The sequence below is a fragment of the Vidua chalybeata genome, chromosome 13 (assembly GCF_026979565.1).
Source record: "Vidua chalybeata isolate OUT-0048 chromosome 13, bVidCha1 merged haplotype, whole genome shotgun sequence".
NCBI classification, from domain to species: domain Eukaryota; kingdom Metazoa; phylum Chordata; class Aves; order Passeriformes; family Viduidae; genus Vidua; species Vidua chalybeata.
The window spans coordinates 19,879,685-19,905,605 of NC_071542.1; the positions used below are offsets into that span (position 1 = coordinate 19,879,685).

General features: G+C 56.4%; 2 protein-coding genes across 10 annotated transcripts; both read left to right on the forward strand.

Annotated features, from left to right (window-relative positions):
- The first annotated feature begins 261 nt into the window (after positions 1-261).
- Positions 262-10,241, forward strand: GLCE (glucuronic acid epimerase). Of its 3 annotated transcripts, none has more exons than XM_053955038.1 (5): positions 262-351; positions 872-968; positions 2,303-2,795; positions 5,124-5,241; positions 6,322-10,241. In XM_053955038.1, exons 3-5 carry the CDS (start codon positions 2,315-2,317, stop codon positions 7,610-7,612), a joined length of 1,890 nt encoding a protein of 629 aa, XP_053811013.1. In that variant the 5' UTR covers positions 262-351; positions 872-968; positions 2,303-2,314; the 3' UTR covers positions 7,613-10,241. The 3 variants fall into 3 exon arrangements, with proteins under 3 accessions (XP_053811013.1, XP_053811015.1, XP_053811014.1); XM_053955040.1 differs by having other exon boundaries at positions 5,124-5,372; positions 6,322-7,437; XM_053955039.1 differs by lacking the exon at positions 262-351 and adding an exon at positions 380-399.
- A 1,290-nt stretch (positions 10,242-11,531) lies between these two features.
- On the forward strand, positions 11,532-24,741 carry PAQR5 (progestin and adipoQ receptor family member 5). 7 transcript variants are annotated; one of them, XM_053954731.1, is made up of 8 exons: positions 14,593-14,844; positions 15,132-15,163; positions 15,479-15,649; positions 16,762-16,889; positions 19,451-19,577; positions 20,309-20,405; positions 21,820-21,961; positions 23,273-24,741. In XM_053954731.1, the coding sequence occupies exons 3-8, from the start codon at positions 15,602-15,604 to the stop codon at positions 23,820-23,822; spliced, it is 1,092 nt and encodes a 363-aa protein (XP_053810706.1). In that variant the 5' UTR covers positions 14,593-14,844; positions 15,132-15,163; positions 15,479-15,601; the 3' UTR covers positions 23,823-24,741. The 7 variants fall into 7 exon arrangements, with proteins under 7 accessions (XP_053810705.1, XP_053810706.1, XP_053810707.1 ...); XM_053954730.1 differs by lacking the exons at positions 14,593-14,844; positions 15,132-15,163 and adding an exon at positions 11,532-11,719; XM_053954732.1 differs by lacking the exon at positions 15,132-15,163.
- Positions 24,742-25,921: the final 1,180 nt, after the last annotated feature.

Here is a 25,921-nt window from a genome sequence, read left to right on the forward strand (position 1 = left end):
TCCCGCCGCTCCCCCCCCCCCCCCCGGTGCCAGCGGGGGCTGCGGCGCTGCCGGGGCCCCGCGCGGGTGCGAGCGGCGCCCGCGGCGCTCCCGGAGCCGCCGGGGCGGCGGCGGCGGCGGCGGCGGCGGCGGCGGCGGTTCCTCCTCCCCGCCCCGCCCTACCCGGCGCCGTTGTGGCGGCGGCACCGCCGCGCCGCGCTTCCCTATTGGCCGGCGCCCGGCGCGCGTGCCGCCCCCCGCGCGCTCCCATTGGCCGCGGCGCGCGAGGGCGGGGCCCCCGGCGCGGCCCCTCCGTGCTGCCCCCCGCTGCCCCGCGCGGGGGTTCCGCCGCCCGCCAGGCCCTGGGCGCCGGTGAGGAGCGGGCCGGGATTCCCGGGAATTCCCGGGATAACGGGAACGGTGGGAATCACGGCAACGGTGGGAATCACGGCAGCGGGGGAGACACAGGGCGGCGCGATTACCCGGGGCCGGGCGTGCTCGGACCGCCTCGGGGCTGCTGCCAGAGCCTGGAATGAGGGAATGGGAGCGGTGGGAATTTTTTTGGAATACGGGCTGGGAATTTGGGAATACGGGATGTGGGCTGGGGGAATGCGGAGCGCTGGAATCGCGCCTCTGGGGTCCGGGAATGCGGGATCTGGAATTCCTGGGATTCCCTGAGGGTTTTCCTGGAATTCTGAAGCGTTTCCTGGGGATAGCAGGATTTCCCTGGGAATCTGAGGATTTTTTTTTTTTTCGCGATTCTGAGGATTTCCATGGGAATGTCAGGATTTTCCTGGAATTCTGAGGAGTTCCCTGGGCATACCAGGAATTTCCCAGGAAAAGCTCCCTCTGGGGCTGCTCCAGCTCCATTTTTTCCCGGTTTTCCCTGCAGGAATCCCAAGAGGAATCCGTAAATCCCGGGATTGTTGCCTCTGGAAGCTCGAGATGCGTTAGAATTCCAAGAATTCCCAGAATTCCCTTTCCCAAAGGTAAGAGCAGAGCTGCTTTTCCCCGTTCCCGTTTATTCCCGGCTCTGCTGGGATCCCTGGAGTTCCTCTCCTGCCTTGGATCCCAAATTTCCCTGATTCCCGGGAATGTTGGCGCTCACCCTGGATCTCCATTCCCGGCCGGGAAATCCCAAACCCCCGCCCTGATCCCGTTTTTCCATGGTTTTCCCAGGAATATTCCACCAGGAGTGCCATTCCCATCCAGGACATCCCAAATCCCTCTCTCCTGACCCCGTTTTTCCCTGTTTTTCCCCATTTTTCCCCATTTTCCCCTCTTTTTCCCTGTTTTTCCAGGACTGCAGGACCGTGTGCTGACCATTCCCATCCGGGAAATCCCAAATCCCTTTCCTGATCCCATTTTCCCCTGTTTTTCCCCATTTCCCCCCATTTCCCCCCATTTCCCCCCATTTCCCCCCCATTTTTCCCCATTTTCCCCCGTTTTTACCCCGTTTTCCCCCATTTTTCCCCATTTTTCCCAGACTGCAGGACTGTGTGCTGACCATTCCAATCCAGGAAATCCCAAATCCCTTTCCTGATCCCTGGTTTTTCCCTGTTTTTTCCGTGGTTTTTCCCCATTTTTCCCCGTTTTTCCCCATTTTTCCCCATTTTTCCCAGACTGCATCACCGTGTGCTGACCATTCCGATCCACGAAATCCCAAATCCCTTTCCTGATCCCTGGTTTTTCCCTGGTTTTTCCGTGGTTTTTCCCCCTTTTTCCCCATTTTCCCCCATTTTCCCCCATTTTTCCCAGACTGCAGCACCGTGTGCTGACCATTCCCATCCAGAACATCCCAAATCCCTCTCTCCTGACCCCATTTTTCCCCCATTTTTACCCATTTCCCCCCATTTTTCCCCATTTTTCCCCGTTTTTCCCAGACTGCACCACCGTGTGCTGACCATTCCCATCCAGAACATCCCCAATCCCTCTCTCCTGACCCCGTTTTTCCCTGTTTTTCCCCATTTTTCCCGGACTGCAGCACAGTGTGCTGACCATTCCCATCAAGAACATCCCAAATCCCTCTCTCCTGACCCCATTTTTCCCCATTTTTCCCCATTTTCCCCCATTTTTCCCCCATTTTCCCCATTTTTCCCGGCCTGCAGCACCGTGTGCTGACCATTCCCATCCAGAACATCCCAAATCCCTCTCTCCTGACCCCATTTTTCCCCCATTTTTACCCATTTTTCCCCATTTTTCCCCATTATCCCCATTTTTCCCAGACTGCAGCACCGTGTGCTGACCATTCCCATCCAGAACATCCCCAATCCCTCCCTCCTGACCCCATTTTCCCATTTTTTTCCCTCCTCTTCCTCCCCAGGAATGCAGCACCATGCGCTGCCTGGCCCGCCTCAGCTCCAAGGCTCTCCTGGCTCTCTGCTCCCTCCTGGCGCTGCTCTCCCTGCTGCTCTGGACCCGCTGCTCCCGCCACTCGGGGAGCGCCTCCGGAATTCCCGAGGGCGAGGAGGCCTCGCCGCAGGGCGCGCCGAGAGCGCCGGGAATGGCGGGGAGCGCCGGCAGGGCGCCGGGGCCCCGCTACGAGGAGATCGACTGCGTCATCAACGAGGAGCACACGGTGAAGGGGCGGCGCGAGGGCGGCGAGGTGTTCCTGCCCTTCAGCTGGGTGGAGAAATACTTCCAGGTGTACGGGCGCATCGCCCAGGCCGACGGCGCTGAGCGCTTCGAGTTCTCCCACAGCTACTCCAAGGTGTACGCCCAGCGCGCGCCGTACCGGCCCGACGGCGTCTTCATGTCCTTCGAGGGCTACAACGTGGAGCTCCGCGACCGGGTCAAGTGCATCAGCGGCGTGGAAGGTGGGCGTTCTTCCCGGGATGGGAGGATCCTTGAATTGTGCTGGAAGTGCTCCTTGAATTGTGCTGGAAGTGCTCCTTGAAATGTGCTGGAAGTGCGGAGTGACCTGCGTGTTCTGGTGGGAATGTGGGAATGGGGGTAGGGTCAAGTGCATCAGCGGCGTGGAAGGTGGGCGTTCTTCCCGGGATGGGAGGATCCTTGAAATGTGCTGGAAGTGCTCCTTGAAATGTGCTGGAAGTGCGGAGTGACCTGTGTGTTCTGGTGGGAATGTGGGAATGGCGGTAGGGTCAAGTGCATCAGCGGCGTGGAAGGTGGGCATTCTTCCCGGGATGGGAGGATCCTTGAAATGTGCTGGAAGTGCTCCCTGGAATGTGCTGGAAGTGCGGAGTGACCTGCGTCTTCTGGTGGGAATGTGGGAATGGGGGTAGGGTCAAGTGCATCAGCGGCGTGGAAGGTGGGCGTTCTTCCCGGGATGGGAGGATCCTTGAATTGTGCTGGAAGCGTGGAGTGACCTGGATGTTTTGGTGGGAATGGGGGTAGGGTCAAGTGCATCAGCGGCGTGGAAGGTGGGCGTTCTTCCCGGGATGGGAGGATCCTTAAAATGTGCTGGAAGCGTGGAGTGACCTGCGTCTTCTGGTGGGAATGGGGGTAGGGTCAACTGCGGCAGTGGCATGGAAGGTGGGATTCCCAGGAGTTTTTGGGGTTGGGGTGATCCTTGAAATGTGCTGGAAGTGCTCCCTGGAATGTGCTGGAAGTGCGGAGTGACCTGCGTGTTCTGGTGGGAATGTGGGAATGGGGGTAGGGTCAAGTGCATCAGCGGCGTGGAAGGTGGGCGTTCTTCCCGGGAATTTTTGGGGTTGGGATGATCCTTAAAATGTGCTGGAAGTGCAGAGTGACCTGGATGTTCTGGTGGGAATTTGGGAATAGTGGTAGTGGCATGGAAGGTGAGAGCCTAGGGATTCATGAGAATTTTTGGGGTTGGGATGATCCTCAAAATATGCTGGAAGTGCTCCGTGGAATGTGCTGGAAGCGTGGAGTGACCTGCGTGTTCTGGTGGGAATGGCAGTAGGGTCAAGTGCATCAGCGGCGTGGAAGGTGGGCGTTCTTCCCGGGAATTTATGGGGTTGGGATGATCCTTGAAATGTGCTGGAAGTGCTCCGTGGAATGTGCTGGAAGCGTGGAGTGACCTGCGTCTTCTGGTGGGAATGGCGGTAGGGTCAAGTGCGGTAGTGGCATGGAAGTTGGGGATTCTTCCCGGGAATTTTTGGGGATGGGAGGATCCTTGAAGTGCGCTGGAAGTGCAGAATGAACTGCGTGTTCTGGTGGGAATGTGGGAATGGGGGTAGGGTCAAGTGCATCAGCGGCGTGGAAGGTGGGCGTTCTTCCCGGGATGGGAGGATCCTTGAAATGTGCTGGAAGCGTGGAGTGACCTGGATGTTCTGGTGGGAATGGCGGTAGGGTCAAGTGCATCAGTGGCGTGGAAGGTGGGGGTATCTTCCCGGGAGTTTTTGGGGTTGGGGTGATCCTTAAAATATGCTGGAAGTGCTCCTTGAAATGTGCTGGAAGTGCAGAGTGACCTGCGTGTTCTGGTGGGAATGTGGGAATGGCGGTAGTGGCATGGAAGGTGAGAGCCCAGGGATTCATGAGAATTTTTGGGGTTGGGATGATCCTTGAAATGTGCTGGAAGTGCGGAGTGACGTGGATTTGGTGCTGGGAATGTGGGAAGGGAAATCTCATGTTTTGGGATTGGGGTGATCCTGAAAATCTGCTTGAAGTGCTCCTTAAAATGGTCCGGAAGTGGGAAGTGACCTGGATTTGGTGCTGGGAATGTGGGAATGAGGGAATGTGGGGATGGGGTTTTGTGGTGGCACCTCCGGCCTTGGGATCACCAGGGATGGGTGGGACAGGACACAGGGAATGGCTCCCAGTGCCGGAGGGTAGGGATGGATGGGATTTTGGGAAGGAGTTCCTGGCTGGGCTGGAATTCCCAGAGAAACTGTGGATGCCCCTGCATCCTGGGAATGTCCACGGCCAGCTTGGAGCACCGTGGGATCGTGGAAGTGGCTGGAATGGGATGGGATTGAGGTTCCCCTTGCACCCAGCCCATTCCACAATTCCATAGAAGTCGGGAAGACCATGCCAGGGATTCCTCTGCCAGCTAAAACCACGGAATTCCGGATTTCAGTGGGAAAAAGGGCCCAACCCCCTCCTTCCCCAGGACTTCCCTCTAACCTCCAACCGCGTTGATGGCGCTCCCGGAATTCTGGGGCGCAGAGGAGGAATTTTCCCCTCGTTCCAACGCTTTTTTCCGTGTTTTTTCTCCCGGGCAGGAGTTCCTCTCTCCACGCAGTGGGGCCCTCAGGGCTACTTCTACCCCATCCAGATCGCCCAGTACGGGCTGAGCCACTACAGCAAGAACCTGACGGAGAAGCCGCCGCACGTGGAGGTGTACGAGACGGCGGGGGACGGGAACGGGAATGGGAACGGGAACGGGGAATGGACGGTGCCCAAGGGCTGCTCCCTCACCACCGTCTGGGACAAGTCCCGGCTCACCGGAGTCAAGCAGTTCTCCTGCCCAGGTGGGCGTTGGGAATTCCGGCGGGTGGTGGAGCAGGGAATGGGAGTTGTTGGGTGCTGGGGTTGTGTTTGGCCTTTGTTCCCAATCCTTGATTCCAGTCCTTCGTTCCCAGTCCTTCGTTCCCAGTCCTTCATTCCCAGTCCTTCATTCCCAGACCGTTTCATTCCCAATTCTTCGTTCCCAGTCCTTTTCATTCCCAGTCCTTCCATTCCCAGTCCTTTGTTCCCAATCCTTTTCATTCCTTATGCTTCATTTCCTGTCCCCTTCACTCTTCATCCTTTTCATTCCCCATCCTTTTTCTTCCCCATCCTTTTTCTTACTAATCCTTCCTTCCCAGTCCTTTTCATTCCTTATCCTTCATTCCCAGTTCTCCATTCCCCATCCTTTCATTCCCCATCCTTTCATTCCCCATCCTTTCATTCCCAATCCTTCATTCCCGGTTCTTCATTCCCCATCCTTTTCATTCCCAGTCCTTCCTTCCCAATTTTACATTCCCCATCCTTTCATTTCCCCATCCTTTTCATTCCCAGTTCTCCATTCCCCATCCTTTCATTTCCCCATCCTTTTCATTCCCAGTCCTTCATTCCCAGTCTTTCATTCCCCATCCTTTACATTCCCAGTCCTTCCTTCCCAATTTTACATTCCCCATCCTTTCATTTCCCCATCCTTTTCATTCCCAGTTCTCCATTCCCCATCCTTTCATTTCCCCATCCTTTTCATTCCCAGTCCTTCATTCCCAGTCCTTCATTCCCCATCCTTTTCATTCCTTGTCCTCCATTCCCAGTCCAATCAGGTGAAACAGCCCAGAAACGTTGAATTATTGAAGGGCTGCTCTAAAAGCTTTGGAATCCCTCCCGGGAGCGGGGCCGGCCTCTGGAACCCGCCCCAACCCTTTGGAAAGGGGAATCCTTCCGTGCTGAGCCGGCCTTCTCCGGGCTTGCTTTTTGCAGAGAGCTCCGAGGGCGTCTCCCTGGAGCTCAACAACGGCCGGGATTTCATCATCTCCTTCGACCTGAAGCTGCTGAGCAACGGCAGCGTGTCCGTGGTGCTGGAGACCACGGAGAGGAACCAGCTCTTCACCGTGCACTACGTGTCCAGCACGCAGCTCATCGCCCTCAGGGACAGGGACATCTTCTACGGCATCGGCGCGCGCGGCAGCTGGAGCACGCTCACCCGGGACCTGCTGACGGACCTCCGCAAGGGCGTGGGGCTCTCCAACACCAAGGCGGTGAAGCAAACCAAGATCATGCCCAAGCGGGTGCTGCGCTTGGTGGCCAAGGGCCGCGGCCTCCTGGACAACGTCACCATCTCGGCCACCGCCCACATGGCCGCCTTCTTCGCCGCCAGCCGCTGGCTGCTGCGCAACCAGGACGAGCGCGGCGGCTGGCCCATCATGGTCACCAGGAAGCTGGGAGAAGGCTTCAAATCCTTGGATCCGGGCTGGTACTCGGCCATGGCGCAAGGCCAGGCCATGTCCACGCTGGTCAGGGCCTACCAGCTGACCAAGGAGCCGGCGTTCCTGGGCGCGGCGCTCAGGGCCACGGCGCCCTTCAAGCTGCCGGCGGAGCAGCGCGGGGTCAAGGCGGTGTTCATGAACCGGCACGACTGGTACGAGGAGTATCCCACCACGCCCAGCTCCTTCGTGCTCAACGGCTTCATGTACTCCTTGATCGGCCTCTACGACCTGAAGGAGACGGCCGGGGAGAAGCTGGGCAAGGAGGCGCGGCTGCTCTACGAGCGCGGCATGGAGTCGCTCAAGGCCATGCTGCCGCTCTTCGACACCGGCTCGGGCACCATCTACGACCTGCGGCACTTCATGCTGGGCACGGCGCCCAACCTGGCGCGCTGGGACTACCACACCACCCACATCAACCAGCTGCAGCTGCTGGGCTCCATCGACGACGCGCCCGTCTTCAAGGAGTTCGTCAAGAGGTGGAAGAGCTACCTGCGGGGAGGGCGGGCCAAGCACAACTGAGCTCTTCCCCGGCCTTCCCGCGCTTCCGGCGGGTCCTTCCCAAAAAAAAAACGCGGGCCTTAAAACTGCTCCGTCGGAAGGTTTGGGGTCGGGGCGCTCTCCGGTGGTTGAGGCTGGGTTTTGTTGGGATTGGTTTTTCCTTTTCCAAGGAAAAGGTTTGCAGAAGCCATAGAAGTCTTGGAAGCGCGGTCGCTGCCTGGAGAGCTCGTCCAGGGCCTCTTAAACCGGGATTTTGTGTCCGTGTTGGAGCAGCTCCCGTGGGATGAGCGCCGTCCACGGGAATCACTCGGAGCCTGGGAGTGCGAAGTGTGGCTTTAAAGGGAGGGGGGGGTTTCCTAGGGATTCGCTTTTTTGGGATGGAAAATCCGCGGTTGGAATTTTTTGCCGGTTCTCTGCCTGGAGATCCTGGAGCTGGAGGGTTTTTTCATGGAAAACACGTGCCCGGCATCATGGAAGCACAACTGGGAGCCTGGAGCACAACAGCCCCAGGCCACCAGCACCGGTGTCCCCGCGGAGCTGGGATCCCCTTTCCCGGTCACTGGAATTCCTGCGGAGCTGGGATCCTTATCCCTGTCACCGGTGTTCCCTCAGAGCTGGGATCCCCTTTCCCGGTCACTGGAATTCCCTCGGAGCTGGGATCCCCTTTCCCAGTCACTGGTGTCCCCTCGGAGCTGGGATCCCTTGTTGGAGTCACTGATGTCCCCTCGGAGCTGGGATCCTTATCCCAGTCACTGGAATTCCCTCAGAGCTGGGATCCCTTGTTGGAGTCACCGGTGTCCCCTCAGAGCTGGGATCCCTTTTCCTGGAGCTCCGTGTTTTCTGTGGGATTTTGGAATTCCATCTGGGAGGTTCCTCAGAGCACTGGGGGCATTTTTGGGAATTGCTGAGCGGGACATGGAGCTCGTCCGGAGTTCCTCAGGAAGTTCAAGAATTCGGGAATTTTCATTTTTCTCCTGCTCCAGCCCATCCGGCATTTTAACAGTTCCATCCCAGAGGGTTTTTCCAGCTCTCCCTGGGCTGGAATTCCCAGAGAAGCTGTGGCTGCCTCTGGATCCCTGGAATGTCCAAGGCCAGCTTGGAGCAGCCTGGGACCGTGGAAGGTCCCTATGGAATAGGATGAGCTTTAAGGTCCTTCCCACCAAACCATTCCACGATTCCATGATCCCACCGGCTGCGTGATCGCAAACTCCTCGCAAACTTTGGGAATTCCCACTGCTCCCATTCCATGGTGGAGCTGATCCCCATCCCAAAATCCCGGGCACAAGGATAACACCCATCTCCATCTTTTTATTGCTTTCATTTTTTGAGGCTTTTCCCTCATTTCTCACCGATCCCGGAGCGACTTTTTCCGCGCGCTCCGGTCGGATCCACCCGTCCGATGGATGGCGGAGGAGAAATTCCAATACCAAAGGTAGCAGAGGGGAATTTTTTCCATGCCCATGGAAACGCAACGGACACAAACCCACCCCAAACCTGGGATTCCTTCCCAAAAATCCGCTCCGTCCTCCCCCCGCGTGTTCCTTCCATCGTTTTCCCAGCTGGAAAACCCGGAGAGCCTCCTTGGGTGCTGCTCCAGGGTGGTTTTGGTGCCTTACAGAGGCCGGAATTCCTCTTGGTTGGGTTTTTTGGGAATCGATGCCGATGGTGGGGTTGGAGCGCGGCAGATTTTCCCGCTCCGGAAGGGCTCGGAAGCGCGGGATGGGCATTCCAAGGTTGTCCCTCCTGTCCCACCTCTTGTCCTTCCATCACCTTCTGGTGGCCTTAGACAGGTGGAGCTTCCAGGAATCCCCAGAGGCTGTAAATCCATGGAGAATCCATGGGGATATTCCTGATATTCCTTAAATTCCGTTGTGCATTGGAAGAGGATCCTTGACCATGCCAGCAGTGCCCAAAACTTCATGGAATTCATTCCAGTTTGGGATCTTTTTGTTCATTTTCCATCTTCAAGCTCCCAAAGATCCTTGGGACCAAGATCAGCTTCGATCCCAGATTTTCCTCTGGAGATCCAGAGGAAATTTTCCATTTTCCCGCTGGAAGTTTGGGATGGAGCATTCCAAGGTTGTCCTTCCATCACCTTCTGGTGGCCTTAGCACAGCTGGAGCTTCCAGGAATCCCCACCAGAGGCTGCAATTCCATGGAGAACCCGTGGGGAATTCCTGATATTCCTTAAATTCCATTGTGCGTTGGAAGAGGACCCTTGGCCATGGAGCCGACCCCCAAAACATCTTGGAATTCTTTCCGGTTTGGGATTTCTTCGTTCATTTCCATCTTCAAACTCCCAGAGATCTTTGGGACCAAGATCAGCTTCGATCCCAGATTTTCACCCGGAGATCCGTTGGCTCTTCCCGTGGGATCCCCTCTCCGTGGCTCCCCCACCCCAACAACACAAGCACAACCTTCCCTGGGATCCGGCATTCCCTGGGATCCGGCGTTCCCTGGGATCCGGCATTCCCTGGGATCCGGGCGTTCCCTGGGATCCGGCGTTCCCTGGGATCCGGGCGTTCCCTGGGATCCGGCATTCCCTGGGATCCGGGCGTTCCCTGGGATCCGGCATTCCCTGGGATCCGGCGTTCCCTGGGATCCGGGCGTTCCCTGGGATCCGGGCGTTCCCTGGAAGCCGCTCATTCCCGTTCTCCTCCTCCCCGGGCGTGGCTTGGCTGGGATTTTGTTGGATTTTCCGGGATTTTCCCGAGGATCCCGATGGAAAATATGCAATAATTTGTTTACAGGATGCTCCGGGCAGGGCGCTCCTTTAAGCACAATGTGCACAGGATAGTTTTGTATTCCGCCCCTCCGGAATTTTTGGCGGGAAGAGGTTCTCCTACGTTTCTATGGGACATTGGGAATGCTTGGAAAGCTTTCTAAGACTGGGAAATAAATTTTTTTATCTTAAGAAAAAAAAAAAAAAACAAAACCTTGGGATGTCTTCCTTATTTGGGGATTTTCCAAGTATTTTATTTTCCAAACGTATTCCAAGTTTGTTTTTTTTTTTTTCCCTGTGGTGGCTTTGAGGTGTCGTGGTTTTAAGGAGGTTTTCTTCTGGAAAAGTGGGAAAATGTGGATTTTTCCCGTTAATTAAGGGTTTGGTGATTGAGGGAAGGAGCACGAGTGGTGGATTCCTGCTGGGAATTACTCCTGGTAAATCCAGCTCCTTTGGAGTTTTTTGGGATTTGTTAAATGAGGATTTTAACGGAGCGGTCACTAAAAATATCCCAGTGTTGGGAATGGGGAAATGCAGCTCCAGGGAATCCCAGAGCCCCTTCCAGGAATCCAGGGAGAGCTGGAGAGGGATTGGGATCAGGGATGGAGGGGCAGGACCCGGGGAATGGCTGGAAAAGTGGAGATTTAGCTGGATCTTGGGAAGAAATTCCCAGCTGGGGTGGAATTCCCAGAGGAGCTGTGGCTGCCCCTGGATCCTGGGAATGTCCAAGGCCGGGTTGGAGCACCCTGGGATAGGGAAAGGTGTCCCTGCACATCCCACCCAAAATATTCCGGGATTCTCCCGAGTGCTTCCCGTTCCTTGGCACGCTGGGATAGAAAAAAGCCTTGGGGCATCCCTGAAGGTGGGAACGGAATTCCAGAGCCCCGGGAGGCCGTGTCCAGGGAAAAGCCCTGTCCCAGTGCCGGCAGGACGGGGTTAATTCCCAGGAATTCCCAGGACTTTCCTGTGGGATTGAAGTTCGGGATAGAGCTGGGAATCCACCAGCCCTGCCCGGCTCCGCTTCTCCCACTTCCTGAATAACTAAGGGATAACAATTAATAATAATAATAATTATTAATAATAATAAACGAAGCCCGCTCGTCCCTCTCCATCCCGCTGAACTCTTCTGCTCTGTGAATTTGGGGAAAGCCGTTCCCAGCGGGACACTGCAGGAAAAGCAGCAGGGATTTTTGGGAAGCAGAACGGGGAAAACCCGCCGGGCTGGGATTTATTCCCGTCCAGCTGGGAATAATCTGGGAATGAGCAGCCGCGGGAGGGCTGGAATTGCCAGGCTCCTCTGGAAGAGCTCCGGGAGTTTTCCAGAGGCGCTGGGAGCGGGAGATGCACGGCAGGGCTGGGAATTGATATTTTTTCCTGCTTTTTTTCCACTTCCTCGCCGCTGGATCCGATCCCGGCCGCGTTTGGCCGCGCTGATTTCCGGGTTTATCTGGGAACCTTTTTTTTTTCCCTTGGACGAGCCAGGGTTCATTCTCTCCCAAAACCTGGGAATTGCCGGCTCTGGGATCATCCCTGTGGGCGCTTCCTGGCGGGATCGTGCCTCTGGAAAAGCCGCGCCCGCCCGGCCGGGTGTTCCATGTGGGCAGTGTTTGTTCCCAGCTGAGTAATCCCGGGATTTGGAGGCAGCGCTGGAAAACGCCGCATCCAGCGTCCCGTAAGTCCCGGCTCTTCCCCCGCTCCGGCATTCCCAGCTTCTCCCGCTGATCCCGAGGGTCGGCTCCCGGGAAGTTCGGGAATGCGGGAACGGGGATGGGGATGGGGATGGGAGAAGTGCCGGAGCACCGGGAGCATTCCCGGCCCTCCCACGGCTCCCGGCGCGGGGGATCGCGGAATTCCCGGGAAGTTTCACTCGGGAGCGGGATGGAGTCTGGGATCCCCCAATCCCGGGTGGGAGCGGCGGATTTCTGGCATGGAAAAGCTGCTGCTCCCGGTGGATCCCGGCGAATTCCAGCGGCAACAACAACAACAACAACTCCCACAAAGCCGCCGTTGTCCCGCCGGGAACGGTCCCGGCGCGGCCCGCGCTGCTCCCGGCCGCTCCCGGAGTTTTCCAGCGCTGCTCCCGCTCTCCCGGCGCCGCTGGAAACGCGTCCAGGGCCGCTCGGGAATTCCCGAATATTCCCGGCCCGTGGGAAAAAAGCGCCGCTGGAGCTGGCACGGGGCGAGGGATGTGCCGGGGTGTGCCAGGGAGAGCCGTGCCAGGGGGTGGCGTCTGCCGTGGGGAGGGACATTCCATAGGGAAGGACATTCCATAGGGAAGGATGTGCTGTGGGGAGGGGGAAGGGAAGGGAAGGGAAGGGAAGGGAAGGGAAGGGAAGGGAAGGGAAGGGAAGGGAAGGGAAGGGAAGGGAAGGGAAGGGAAGGGAAGGGAAGGGAAGGGAAGGGAAGGGAAGGAAAGGAAAGGAAAGGAAAGGAAAGGAAAGGAAAGGAAAGGAAAGGAAAGGAAAGGAAAGGAAAGGAAAGGAAAGGAAAGGAAAGGAAAGGAAAGGAAAGGAAAGGAAAGGAAAGGAAAGGAAAGGGAGAAGGAAAGGAAAGGAGCCATGGGAGCTGTGCCATGGGCAGAGGACTGTGACAAGGTGACAGGGCCGGGCTCCTGGCACCAGGGCGGGTGGCAGTGGTGCCAGGTGGGGACATTGGTGCCAGGTGGGGACACTGGTGCCAGGTGGGGACACTGGTGCCAGGTGGGGACATTCCCCAGCGGAGCCTGGGGCCAGCCGGGAGCTCCCGGGCCGGGACAGCCTCGAGAGGGGTCGGGTGGGGCTGGGGGGAACCGGCGGAGGGAGAGGAGGAGGAGGAGGAGGAGGAGGAGGAGGAAGAGGAGCTGTTGGAGCTGGGTGAAGCCGCAGCGCTGGCAGAGGTGACTCACAGCGGTCACAGCCCCGCCGTGTCCCCATCCCCATCCCAATCCCATTCCCGGCTGGGAAGAGCCGGAGGAGGAGGGAGAGGAGGAGGAGGAGGAGGAGGAGGAGGAGGAGGAGGAGGAAGCCGGCCGGGCCGCAGGGAGGGCCCGGCCCCGGTGACTCACTGCCCTCACTGCGCTCCCAAACCACAAATTCCTGCCTGAGGCCCGGCCTGGAGCCTCCTCCTGCTTCCCACTGGGAACAGGGAATTGGGAACTGGGACAGGGAACAGGGAATGGGAACTGGGAAGAGGGAATAGGGAACGGGGAATAGGGAACTGGGAATTGGGAACAGGGAATGGGGAATAGGGAACAAGGAACAGGGAATTGGGAACTGGGACAGGGAACTGGGAATGGGGATTAGGGAACAGGGAATGGGGAACAGGGAAGAGGGAATGGGGAATAGGGAACAAGGAACAGGGAACTGGGAACTGGGACAGGGAACTGGGAATGGGGATTAGGGAACAGGGAATGGGGAACAGGGAAGAGGGAATGGGGAATAGGGAACAAGGGACAGGGAAGAGGGAATTGGGAACAGGGAATTGGGAACAGGGAACAAGGAATAGGGAACAAGGAACAGGGACAGGGAATAGGGACAGGGAACAAGGAAAACGGAAGGGATCCCTGCTGCAGGAATGGCTGGGCTGGGATGGATCCGGGGGCTCCCAGCTCGGGGATCCCATCCAGGGGCTCTGTGCACAGGGGGATCCTGCACCTGGCAGGAGCAGGATCTCTGGAATGGCTCCTGCCTCGGGAATGGCTCGTGCCTCTGGAATGGCTCGTGCCTCTGGAAGGGCTCGTGCCTCGGGAATGGCTCGTGCCTCTGGAATGGCTTGTGCCTCTGGAAGGGCTCATTCCTTTGCCCTCTGAGAATCCCAGAATCCCAGGTTGGAAGGACCCTTAAATCTCATCTCATTCCAGCCTCGGCCATCGCAGGGACCCTTCCATGAACAGATCCCAGCCTGGCCTGGGGCACTCCCAGGGATCCGGGGGCAGCCACAGCTGCTCTGGGAATTCCATCCCAGCCAGGAATTCCCAATTCCCAATCTCCCACCCATCCCTGCTCTCTGGCAGTGGGAGCCATTCCCTGGGTCCTGTCCCTCCATCCCTTGTCCCCAGTCCCTCTCCAGCTCTCCTGGAGCCCCTTCAGGCCCTGCAAGGGGCTCTGGGCTCTCCCTGGAGCCTTCTCTGGATTCATCTTGGAAAACTGCAGGAATTCTCTGGGATCTGGGGGCTGCAGGCTCTGTGGAGCTTTGAGGCAGCACCTCGGTGCTTCCAGAGCCCTGGGAAGCCTCAGATTCCCCATTCCCCATTCCCCATTCCCAGTTCCCAATTCCCCATTCCCCATTCCCCATTCCCCATTCCCAGTTCTCAATTCCCCATTCCCCATTCCCCATTCCCCATTCCCAGTTCTCAATTCCCCATTCCCCATTCCCAGTTCCCCATTCCCCATTCCCCATTCCCCATTCCCAGTTCTCAATTCCCAATTCCCCATTCCCCATTCCCAGTTCCCCATTCCCCATTCCCAGTTCTCAATTCCCAATTCCCCATTCCCCATTCCCAGTTCCCCATTCCCCATTCCCAGTTCTCAATTCCCAATTCCCCGTTCCCAGTTCTCAATTCCCAATTCCCAGTTCCCCATTCCCCGTTCCCAATTCCCCATTCCCAGTTCTCAATTCCCAATTCCCCATTCCCAGTTCCCCATTCCCAATTCCCCACTCCCCATTCCTGATTCCCGTCTAATCTTTAACCGGAGGCGTTTCCAGCTGGGTTTTGTTGGTTCATTGCTCTCCTGCCTCATTAATTTTCCCCTCCCTCTCCGGCCATTCCCAGTGTTCCGGGGCTTTTCCTGGAGCTGCCTCACACTGGAGCTGGCAGAGGTAGGGCTGGGATGGGAGGGAATCCAGGGAATTCCAGGGGCTGGGAAAGGGGTTCTTTGGGAATGGCCCTGTGGCACACCCAAGGGCTGGATCCCGCTGGGAATTTGGGATGGCTGGAGCAGCTGGAATGGCAGAATCCCTCTGGATCCCTCAGGATCCCGGGAATCCAGAACCTTGGATCCCTCTGGATCCTGGTGGGACTGAGCTGAGCAGGAGCTCCTTTCCCGCTTTTCCTGCTCCGGGCGGGAGGGAAGGAGGGATTGTGGATTTTTCCCTTGATTTCCCAGAGCGGAGGCGGCGCTGCCAACGCCAGGATCGGGTAAGAGCCGGAGCCGGGATATTCCATGGGAGTGGGAAAGGGGATCCAGCCGGGATCCCGTGTCCCTCCCGCTTCCCGAGGGACCTTCCTGCATCCAGGGATCCCGAGGTGATCCCACATCCCTCTGGATCTGTTGGAATTCCCGTCCCTCTGGGAAGTGGGATCAGCCTTCTCCCGCTGCTCCCTTGGGATCCCAGCGCCCCTCAGGGGATGGATGCTCCCCATCCCCTTGGGATACAATTCCCTTTGGGAGTTGGGATTTGGGGTTTGGGATGGGACCCCGCGCCGCATCCCAGGAATTCTCATCCCCTCCAGGCCGTCCTGATCCTGGGAATCGCGGCGGGAGCAGTGCCATTCCCGCGGGATGCAGCCGGGAGGGCTTTGAGGCGCCATCCCAAGGGAAGCCGAGCTGGAAAAGGCCCGGATCCGGAGCCGGCCATGCCGAGCCCCACGGCCCGGCTGCTCCGCGCCCACCAGGTGCCCGAGGTCAGCGGGAATTCCATCCCTGATCCCGGGGATCAGCGGGATTTGGGATCTGACACATGGGAACAGCGGGGGGGTCACTCCAAGGGGGCCACAGCTGTGTCCCGACTCTGGAATTTTGGGGGTGCTCCCTATCCATCCCCATTCCCATTCCCGTTCCTGTTCCCATCTCCATTCCCATTCCCCATTCCCGTGCCTGTTGTCATTCCCATCTCCATTCCCATTCCTGTTTCCATTGCCATTCCCATTTCCCATTTCCATCCCCTGTCCCATTCCCATATCTCATTTCCCATTCCCATTCCTGTTCCCATTCCCATCTCCATTCCTGTTCCTGTTCCCATTATTCCCATCCCCATTATTCCCATCCCCATTCCCATTCCCGTTATTCCCGTTCCCATTCCCGTTATTCCCATTCCCATTCCTGTTATTCCCATCCCCATTCCCGTTATTCCCGTCCCCGTTATTCCCATCCCTGTTCCCATTATTCTCATCCCCGTTCCCGTTATTCCCGTCCCCGTTTCCATTCCCATTATTCCCGTTCCCATTCCTGTTATTCCTGTTCCCATTCCCGTTATTCCCGTTCCCGTTATTCCCGTCCCCATTCCCGTTATTCCTGTTCCCATTATTCCCGTCCCCATTCCCATTCCCGTTATTCCCGTTCCCGTTCCTGTTATTCCCATCCCCATTATTCCCATTCCCGTTATTCCCATCCCCATTATTCCCATCCCCATTCCCGTTTTTCCCATCCCCGTTCCCGTTATTCCCATCCCCGTTCCCGTTATTCCCGTCCCCATTCCCGTTCCCGTCATTCCCATTCCCGTTATTCCCGTTCCCGTTATTCCCGTTCCCGTTATTCCCATCCCTGTTCCCATTATTCTCATCCCCGTTCCCGTTATTCCCGTCCCCGTTTCCATTCCCATTATTCCGATTCCCATTCCCGTTATTCCCGTTCCCGTTATTCCCATCCCCATTCCCGTTATTCCCGTTATTCTCGTTCCCGTTATTCCCGTTCCCGTTATTCCCGTTATTCCCGTTCCCGTTATTCCCGTTCCCGTTGTTCCCGTTGTTCCCGTTCCCGTTGTTCCCGTTGTCCCCGCTATTCCCGTTATTCCCAGAGTTACCGGGAGCCGGGGATCCTCTCCGGGTACCGCCCCCCCCGGAGCTCGGCCTGCGAGTGCCTGCTCAGCCTCTTCGCCATGAACAACGAGACCCTCAACATCTGGACACACCTGGTGCCCGCCGGGTGAGTGCCGCGGGCCCGGGCACACCTGGGCACACCTGGGCACACCTGGGCACACCTGGGCACACCTGGGAGTGCCATCAACACCTGAACACACCTGGGCACACCTGGGCACACCTGGGCACACACCTGGGCTCCCCTGGCACAAACCTGGGCACACCTGGACACCCCTGGACACACACCTGGCACACACCTGGGCACACCTGGGCTCCTCTGGGCACACCTGGGCACCCCTGGGCACACACCTGGGCACACCTGGGCTCCTCTGGGGACCCCTGGGCACACCTGGGGGTGCCCTCAAAACATACCTGGGCACACACCTGGGCACACCTGGGCTCACTTGGACACCCCTGGGCACACCTGGCACACACCTGGCACACACCTGGGCACACCTGGGCACACACCTGGGCACACCTGGCACACACCTGGGCACACCCCTGGGCACACACCTGGCACACACCTGGCACACACCTGGGCTCCCCTGGGCACACACCTGGCACACCCCTGGGCACACACCTGGGCACACCTGGGCACACACCTGGGCACACCTGGGGGTGCCCTCAAGACACCCCTGGGCACACCTGGGCACACCTGGGCACACACCTGGCACACACCTGGCACACACCTGGGCACACCCCTGGGCACACCCCTGGCACACACCTGGGCACACCTGGGCACACACCTGCCTCCCCCCCCACGTGCCCGCCTCTGACGCCCCTGTCTCCCCCCACGTGACCCCGCAGGTATTTCCTGTGGCTGCTGCAGGCGCGGCTGCGGGATTGGGGCTCTCCGGGCGGCGGGGCCGGGGCGGGGCCGTTCCTGGCCTACCTGGGCACGTGCGCGCTCTACCCGCTGGCCTCGAGCGCGGCGCACGCGCTGGGCGCGCTGGGCGGGCGCGGCCGGCACCGCGCCTTCTGCTGCGACTACGCCGCGCTCAGCCTCTACGGCCTGGGTGGGACACGGCGCGACGGGGGATCGGGATTTTGGGGTTATGGGGGGGTTTGGGGGGTTTTGGGGGGTTTGGGGGATTTGGGGGGTTTGGGGGATTTGGGGGTTTTGGGGGATTTTGGGGTTATGGGAGGTTTGGGGGGTTTGGGGGGTTTGGGGGGTTTTGGGGGTTATGGGGGGTTTGGGGGGTTTGGGGGATTTGGGGGGTTTTGGGGGGTTTATGGGATTTTGGGGGTTATGGGGGCTTTGGGGGGTTTTGGGGTTATGGGGAGTTTATGGGATTTTGGGGGTTATGGGGGATTTTGGGGGTTATGGGGGGTTTATGGGATTTTGGGGGTTATGGGGGCTTTGGGGGGTTTTGGGGTTATGGGGAGTTTATGGGATTTTGGGGGTTATGGGGGATTTTGGGGGTTATGGGGGATTTGGGGGTTATGGGGGGTTTGGGGGATTTTGGGGGTTATGGGGGATTTGTGGGGTTTTGGGGTCATGGGGGATTTTGGGGGTTATGGGGGGTTTGTGGGATTTTGGGGGTTATGGGGGGTTTGGGGGATTTTGGGGGTTATGGGGGATTTGGGGGTTATGGGGGGTTTGGGGGGTTTTGGGGGTTATGGGGGGTTTGGGGGTTATGGGGGGTTTATGGGATTTTGGGGGTTATGGGGGATTTGGGGGATTTTGGGGGTTTGGGGGATTTTGGGGTTATGGGAGGTTTGGGGGGTTTATGGGATTATGGGGGGATTGAGGGATTTGGGGGTTATGGGGGGTTTATGGGATTTTGGGGGTTATGGGGGATTTTGGGGTTATGGGGATTTGGGGGTTATGGGGGGTTTATGGGATTTTGGGGGTTATGGGGGATTTTGGGGGTTTGGGGGTTTTGGGGGGTTTGGGGGGTTTGGGGGATTTTGGGGGTTATGGGGGGTTTGGGGGATTTGAGGGTTATGGGGGGTTTTGGGGGGTTTGGGGTTATGGGGGATTTTGGGGGTTATGGGGGGTTTGTGGGGTTTTGGGGTTATGGGGGGTTTGTGGGGTTTTGGGGTTATGGGGGGTTTGGGGGGTTTTGGGGGTTATGGGGGATATGGGGGGTTTGGGGGATTTGGGGGTTATAGGGGATTTGGGGGTTATGGGGGGTTTATGGGATTTTGGGGGTTATGGGGGATTTGGGGGTTATGAGGGGTTTGGGGGATTTTGGGGGTTATGGGGGATTTGTGGGGTTTTGGGGTCATGGGGGATTTTGGGGGTTATGGGGGGTTTGTGGGGTTTTGGGGGTTATGGGGGGTTTGGGGGGTTTTGGGGGTTATGGGGGATTTGGGGGTTATGGGGATTTGGGGGTTATGGGGGTTTGTGGGGTTTTGGGGTTATGGGGGGTTTGGGGGGTTTGGGGGATTTGGAATAACAAGAATGAGGAAAAATCCCAGATTTTTCCCAACTGGAGGAGCCTCACTGGGAGCACGCGGCAATTCCAGGATATTCCCACTCCAGTCCCTCCGGAATGCCGCCTGTTCCGGAGATTCCCGGCCCTTCCCGGAGCTCAGAGCTGAGCCCAGGAGGATGAGGAATTCCAGGGGAATTCCAGCCTGGAATTCCGGGATTTGGAGCTGACGGCCCCGCTGTGCTTCCAGGCTCGGCGCTGGCGTATTCCGCCTACGTCTTCCCGCTGGAATGGGTCGGGAGCACATTCCACAATTTCTACGTTCCCGTGGCCGTGCTCAACTCCGTGCTCAGCACTGGCCTGTCCTGCTATTCCAGGTGGGATCCAGCGGCGCCGGGAATTCGGGATGAGGGGTTTGCTCACGGATTGGGCCCAGCCGGGAGGTGGGGAAGGGGAAAGAGGGAATTTTCCCGTTGGGAAGTGAGGAGAATTCGATGGTGAAAATGTGGAATAATGGGAGGAGTTTCAATCTTTGGGAAGCTCCAAAGGGGGTTTGTGGAATCCTGGAATGGTTTGGACTGGGAGGGAACTTGGAGATTGTTCAGGTCCGCTATCCCAGATTCCTGGAGAAGCTGTGGAATTCCCTGTGTATCCCATGTGGAATTCCGGGTGTATCCCATGTGGAATTCCCGTTGTATCCCATGTGGAATTCCCAGTGTATCCCATGTGGAATTCCCTGTGTTTCCTGGTGTATCCCATGTGGAATTCCCGGTGTTTCCTGGTGTATCCCATGTGGAATTCCTGGTGTTTCCCGGTGTATCCCATGTGGAATTCCCGTTGTATCCCATGTGGAATTCCCAGTGTATCCCATGTGGAATTCCCTGTGTTTCCTGGTGTATCCCATGTGGAATTCCCGTTGTATCCCATGTGGAATTCCCGGTGTTTCCCGGTGTATCCCATGTGGAATTCCCAGTGTATCCCATGTGGAATTCCTGGTGTATCCCATGTGGAATTCCCTGTGTATCCCCTGTGGAATTCCCGGTGTTTCCCGGTGTATCCCCTGTGGAATTCCCGGTGTATCCCATGTGGAATTCCCGGTGTTTCCCAGGTTTCTGGAGGCGGAGCGGCCCAGCCTGAGCAAAGCTTTCCGAACTTTGGCCTTCGTGTATCCCTACATTTTCGACAGCATCCCAGTTTTCTACAGGGTGCGTATCCCACAAAATCCCGGGAGATTTCAGCTGCCTCAGCCTGGAATTCTTTGGGAAAACAGGCCCGGCTCGGGGTTTGAAAGGCAAACAAACTCCGGCAGGAAAAGGCTCTGGGATGTTTTTTCCTGCTCCCATTGCCGGCGGATTCCTCCCACTTCAAAGGGCTGGAAAATTCCTGCCTTGGGAAGCTGGGAGGGGCCTTTTCCAGGGATTGAACTGGAGCAGGGTGGGAATTTGGGCCGGCAGGAGTGGAGGTGATGGCTGTGGGGGGCTGGGATTGATGGATCAATCCTGCTTTTTCCTGGGAAAGAGGGGTTGGAGCGGGGCTGAGAGGAGTGGGGAACTGGGAGTGGCTGTGGCTCCTTTGGGATGGATGGATGGATGGATGGATCCATGGATGGGATGGGATGGATGGGATGGGATGGATTCATGGATGGATGGATGGATGGATGATGGAGGGATGGATGGAAGGATTCATGGATGCATTCATGGATGGATGGATGGATGGATGGATCTGTGGATGATGGAAGGATTCATGGATTCATGGATGGATTCATGGATGGGATGGGGTGGGATGGGATAGGATGGGATGGATGGATGGATGGATGGATTCATGGATGAATGGATGGATGGATGATGGATTCATGGATGGATGATGGATGGATGATGGATGGATGGATTCATGGATAGATCATGGATGGATTCATGGATGGATGGAAGGATTCATGGGTGGATGATGGATGGATGATGGATGGATTAATGGATGGATTCATGGATGGGATAGGGTGGGATGGGATAGGATGGGATGGATGATGGATGGATGGATGGTTGGATGGATTCATGGATGGATGGATGGATAGATCATGGATGGATGGATGGATTCATGGATGGATCATGGGTGGATTCATGGATGGATCATGGATGGATTCATGGATGGATCATGGGTGGATTCATGGATGGATGGATGGATGGATCATGGATGGATGGATGGATTCATGGATGGATCATGGGTGGATTCATGGATGGATGGATGGAAGGATTCATGGGTGGATGGATGAATGGATGGATGGATTCATGGATGGATGGATGGAGGGATTCATGGATGGATTCATGGATGGATGATGGATGGATGGAAGGTTTCATGGATGGATGGATGGATGATGGATTCATGGATGGATTCATGGATGGATGGATGGATGGATGGATGGATGGAAGGATGGATGGATTCATGGATGGATTCATGGATTGATGGATGGATGGATGGAAGGTTTCATGGATGGATGGATGGAGGGATTCATGGATGGATTCATGGATGGATGGATGGATGGAAGGTTTCATGGATGGATGGATGGAAGGATTCATGGATGCACTGGTGGATGGAGGGATGGATCATTCCCGTTTTCGCCGGCAGCTGTCCCGGAGCGCGGCCGGGAGCTGCTCCGAAGGCTCGCTCCCGCTGCATTCCCGGCACAGCCTCTGCGCCCTCCTGACCTTCCTGAGCTTCACCTCGCGCCTGCCCGAGCGCCTGGCGCCGGGGAGCTTCGACTTCATCGGTGAGCACTGCGGGAATGCCGGGAATGAGCCCTGGGAATGCTGGGAATGAACCCCGGGAATGCTGGGAATGAACCCAGGGAATGGCAGAAATAAACCCTGGGAATGCCGGGAATGAACCCTGGGAATGCTGGGAATGAACCCCGGGAATGCTGGGAATGAACCCAGGGAATGGCAGAAATAAACCCTGGGAATGCCGGGAATGAACCCTGGGAATGCTGGGAATGAACCCCGGGAATGCCGGGAATGAACCCTGGGAATGCCAGGAATGAACCCTGGGAATGCCGGGAATGAACCCTGGGAATGCCAGGAATGAACCCTGGGAATGCTGGGAATGAACCCTGGGAATGCTGGGAATGAACCCCGGGAATGCTGGGAATGAACCCAGGGAATGGCAGAAATAAACCCTGGGAATGCTGGGAATTAACCCAGGGAATGGCAGGAATAAACCCTGGGAATGCTGGGAATGAACCCAGGGAATCCAGGGAATGAACCCCAGGGAATCTAGGGAATGAAGCCCAGGGAATCCAGGGAATAAACCATGGGAATGCTGGGAATGAACCCAGTGAATCCAGGGAATAAACCCTGGGAATGCTGGGAATGAACCCAGAGAATCCGGGGAATGAAGCCCAGGGAATCCAGGGAATAAACCGTGGGAATGCTGGGAATGAACCCAGGGAATCCGGGGAATGAACCCCAGGGAATCCAGGGAATAAACCCCAGGAATTCTGGGAATGAACCCAGGGAATCCAAGGAATAAACCATGGGAATCCAGGGAATAAACCCTGAGAATCCCAGGAATTAACCCAGGGAATCCAGGGAATGAACCCCAGGGAATCCAGGGAATAAACCCCGGGAATCCTGGGAGTGAACCCCAGAGAGTCTAGGGGATGATCCCAGGGGAATGCTAGGAATAACCCCATGGGGTCCCAGGAATGAACCCAGGGAATGCCGGGAATAAACCCCATAGAATCCCAGGAATAAACCCCCCGGAGCCAGAGCCATTGGGAATAGGAATTACGAGGATAAAACCCCGGGAATTGGGAATAGGAATTCTTAGGATGATAAAACCCCAGGAATCAGGAATTTGTGGGATAGATATTCCATGGATGCCAGGTGAAGTGGGCTGAGTGTCAATCAGTCCTGGAATCCTGGAATTCCGGGATGTTTGGATGGGCAGGGGCACCTCCCACTATCCCAGAGCGCTCCAAGCCCCCGGAGCATTCTGGGGATGAGGAACCCACCTGGGCCAGCTGAACGCCCATGGAATTCCCATGGAATTCCCATGGAATTCTCGGAGTTTTCTGTCGCAGGGCACAGCCACCAGGTTTTCCACATCTGCGGGATCCTGGGAACGCTCTTCCAGCTGGAAGCCGTCTCCGTGGACATGGCGGAGCGGCGCGGCCGCCTCCCGCTTCCCTCTTCCCTGGAAACCTTCGGATCCCTGGGAATGGGAGCGGCCGCCAGCCTGGCCATCCTCGGGGTCTGCTTCCGCAGCCTCTGCCCGGAGCCTCCTTCCCGGGAAAAATCCCACTAGAATCATGGATTGCCTGGGATTTCTGGGAGCAGTCCCATTCCAGAGGTGTTCCCATGGGGGAATTGGATCGCCTGGAAATATTCCTTTGGGAATTTCCCAAAGGAAAGCTGCACCGGTTTTATCCACGGATGGGCTGGGAAACGCTTCCCATCCCGTTGTTATCCACAGGGAAAGCGTCAAATAATCGGGATTTGATCCCTGAAGAGGGAGGGAAGCGCTCCTGCTTCCCAAAGAATCCGGCATCCCTCAGGTCTGCCACGGGGAGAAATCCAGGGAATGTTGGCATCGCCAGCTGGGAGATTCCCGGTGGAGCCAAGCACTCCTAATTCCCGTTTTCCCCTTGGATGTGGCATTCCTTTGGAATTCCAAGCCTTGCGCTCAGCCCGAGTGCCTGGAAAGGTGGGGTGGAGGGACTGGAGTTTCCCTCCCGTTTTAATTCCCACCGTTTTCCCTCTTTATCCGGGAAAAGGGATTCCAGGAGAGCTCCAAGGGGATGTTCCCGCAGGAAAGCTCTTCCAGGGTCTCATTCCGGGAAATCCTGAGAAGTTCATTCCCGTGGGAATTCCGAGTTTCCACAGAGGGGATGATGGAATTAAGGAATTCCGTCCTGTCCTGGGTATTCCCAGGATGGATCCCAGGACTGGGGGTGGGAGACGGGAGAGCTCCATGCCCCAACCTCCCAGGATTTGGGATCCTTTAGGAAAAGGTTTTGAATATTTTGGGGATTGGGATCCGCAGGGAGGGAGATGCCAGGAGAAAAGCAGGATTTGGGACAGCTCAAGGGTTAAAAGCGCCCTGGAATTTTAAAGAATTCCCCGGATTTTCCCTCTGTTGTTCCTCGTTTTCCTTCCCTGCTGCTCCTGGATTTTGCAGGGAGAGCCTGGAGCTCCAGGCTTTTCCAGGATCCAGGTTTCCCTCTTGGATTTCCCTGCAGGAACACGGCACACACTTTATTCTTTGGGAATATTTTCCTGGATAATCCCACGGCTCTTCCATTAATTTCCTTCTAACTGCCTTTGCCGAGGTCTGACTGCTGCACTTTGGGAGCTGCTGGAATTTGGGATATCACAATAAAATCTGGGATGAACGGGTGAAATACGGGATAAATCAATCCTTGGGAACGCTGACCGGGATTTTCGGGATATTTATAAGCACTGGAATTGTTTTTCCGACGGTTTTATTAAATTAATATAAATCACTGATTTTAATCTGCTTACTAATAAAAAATATTCCTGGGAAAACAAATTATCATTGCTGATAATTCCAGAGTTTATTTACTTTGGGAGCTGCCGTGACCGGGGAGGAATCCGGCTGGGATTGGAGAGCCCGTGGGAAAAACGTCGGGAATCATCCCGGAATGATCCCAGGTCGTTCAACTTTTGAACCAAAATCCTCCCGTCCTCTCCAGTGCCTGCCGGGAATTTTGGGAAAACTGCGTTCCAAAGGGGATGGAATGCCAGAATTCCACGGGATCCTCTGGCTGAACCCATGGAATGGGTGGTGCTGGATCTTGGAGCGGCACAGGGAGAGGATTTTTCCTGCTTTTTACCAAAAATCTCTGGATTTTCCTCAATTCCCTTCCCAGGAGGAAGGAAAACTCCGCGCCCAGTTGTTCCAAGGAAATAAACTGGGATATTTATTTGTGGAATGTTGATCCACACCAAATGCCAAAGGAATTTGGGATGAAATTCCAGCAAAACTCCCTCATCCCTCCTAAGCCACGTGGATTTGGAAAAGCTGGAAAAAAAAAGCAGGAATTTCAGGCTCCTCCAGGTGATTTTACCCTTTTTTTTTTTTTTTTTTTTTTTTTTTTAATATCCTTAAAGCGCCTTGTGGAAACATTCAGGAATTTGAACTAAAAATGGGAATTCCCTGGGATTTAAAAGGAATTGAATCCCTCTCCCCAGTTCCCCATTGGAATCCATTCCCTGGGCAGGAAGTTTGCTTTTCCCTGGACTTGTTCTGCTGGATTTTTCCCACGTGTCCCAACACCACATTTCCACGGTTATTTTCCACCACGGATCATTTCCCACAGGTTGGGAATTAACTCATTTCCATCGGGTTGGGAATTAACTCGTTTCCTACAGGTTGGGAATTATTTCCAAGTGGTTGGGAATTAACTCAGTTTCCAACAGGCTGGGATTTAGCTCATTTCCATCCGGTTGGAAATTAACTCATTTTCCACATGTGGGGAATGAAGCCGTTTCCACAGTTTGGGAATTATTTCCGACAGGCTGGGAATTCACCCATTTTCCCCAGACTGGGAATTCACTCGTTCCCATCGGGTTAGGAATTAACTGAGTGACTGATCCGCCTCCAGGCAGGCACCGAGGGAAGCCGTACCCCTGAAAACGCTCTGCATCCCACCGGTTTTCCTGAAAGATTGGAATTAAGCCGATAAAAAGGGAATAATAATAAAAAAAAA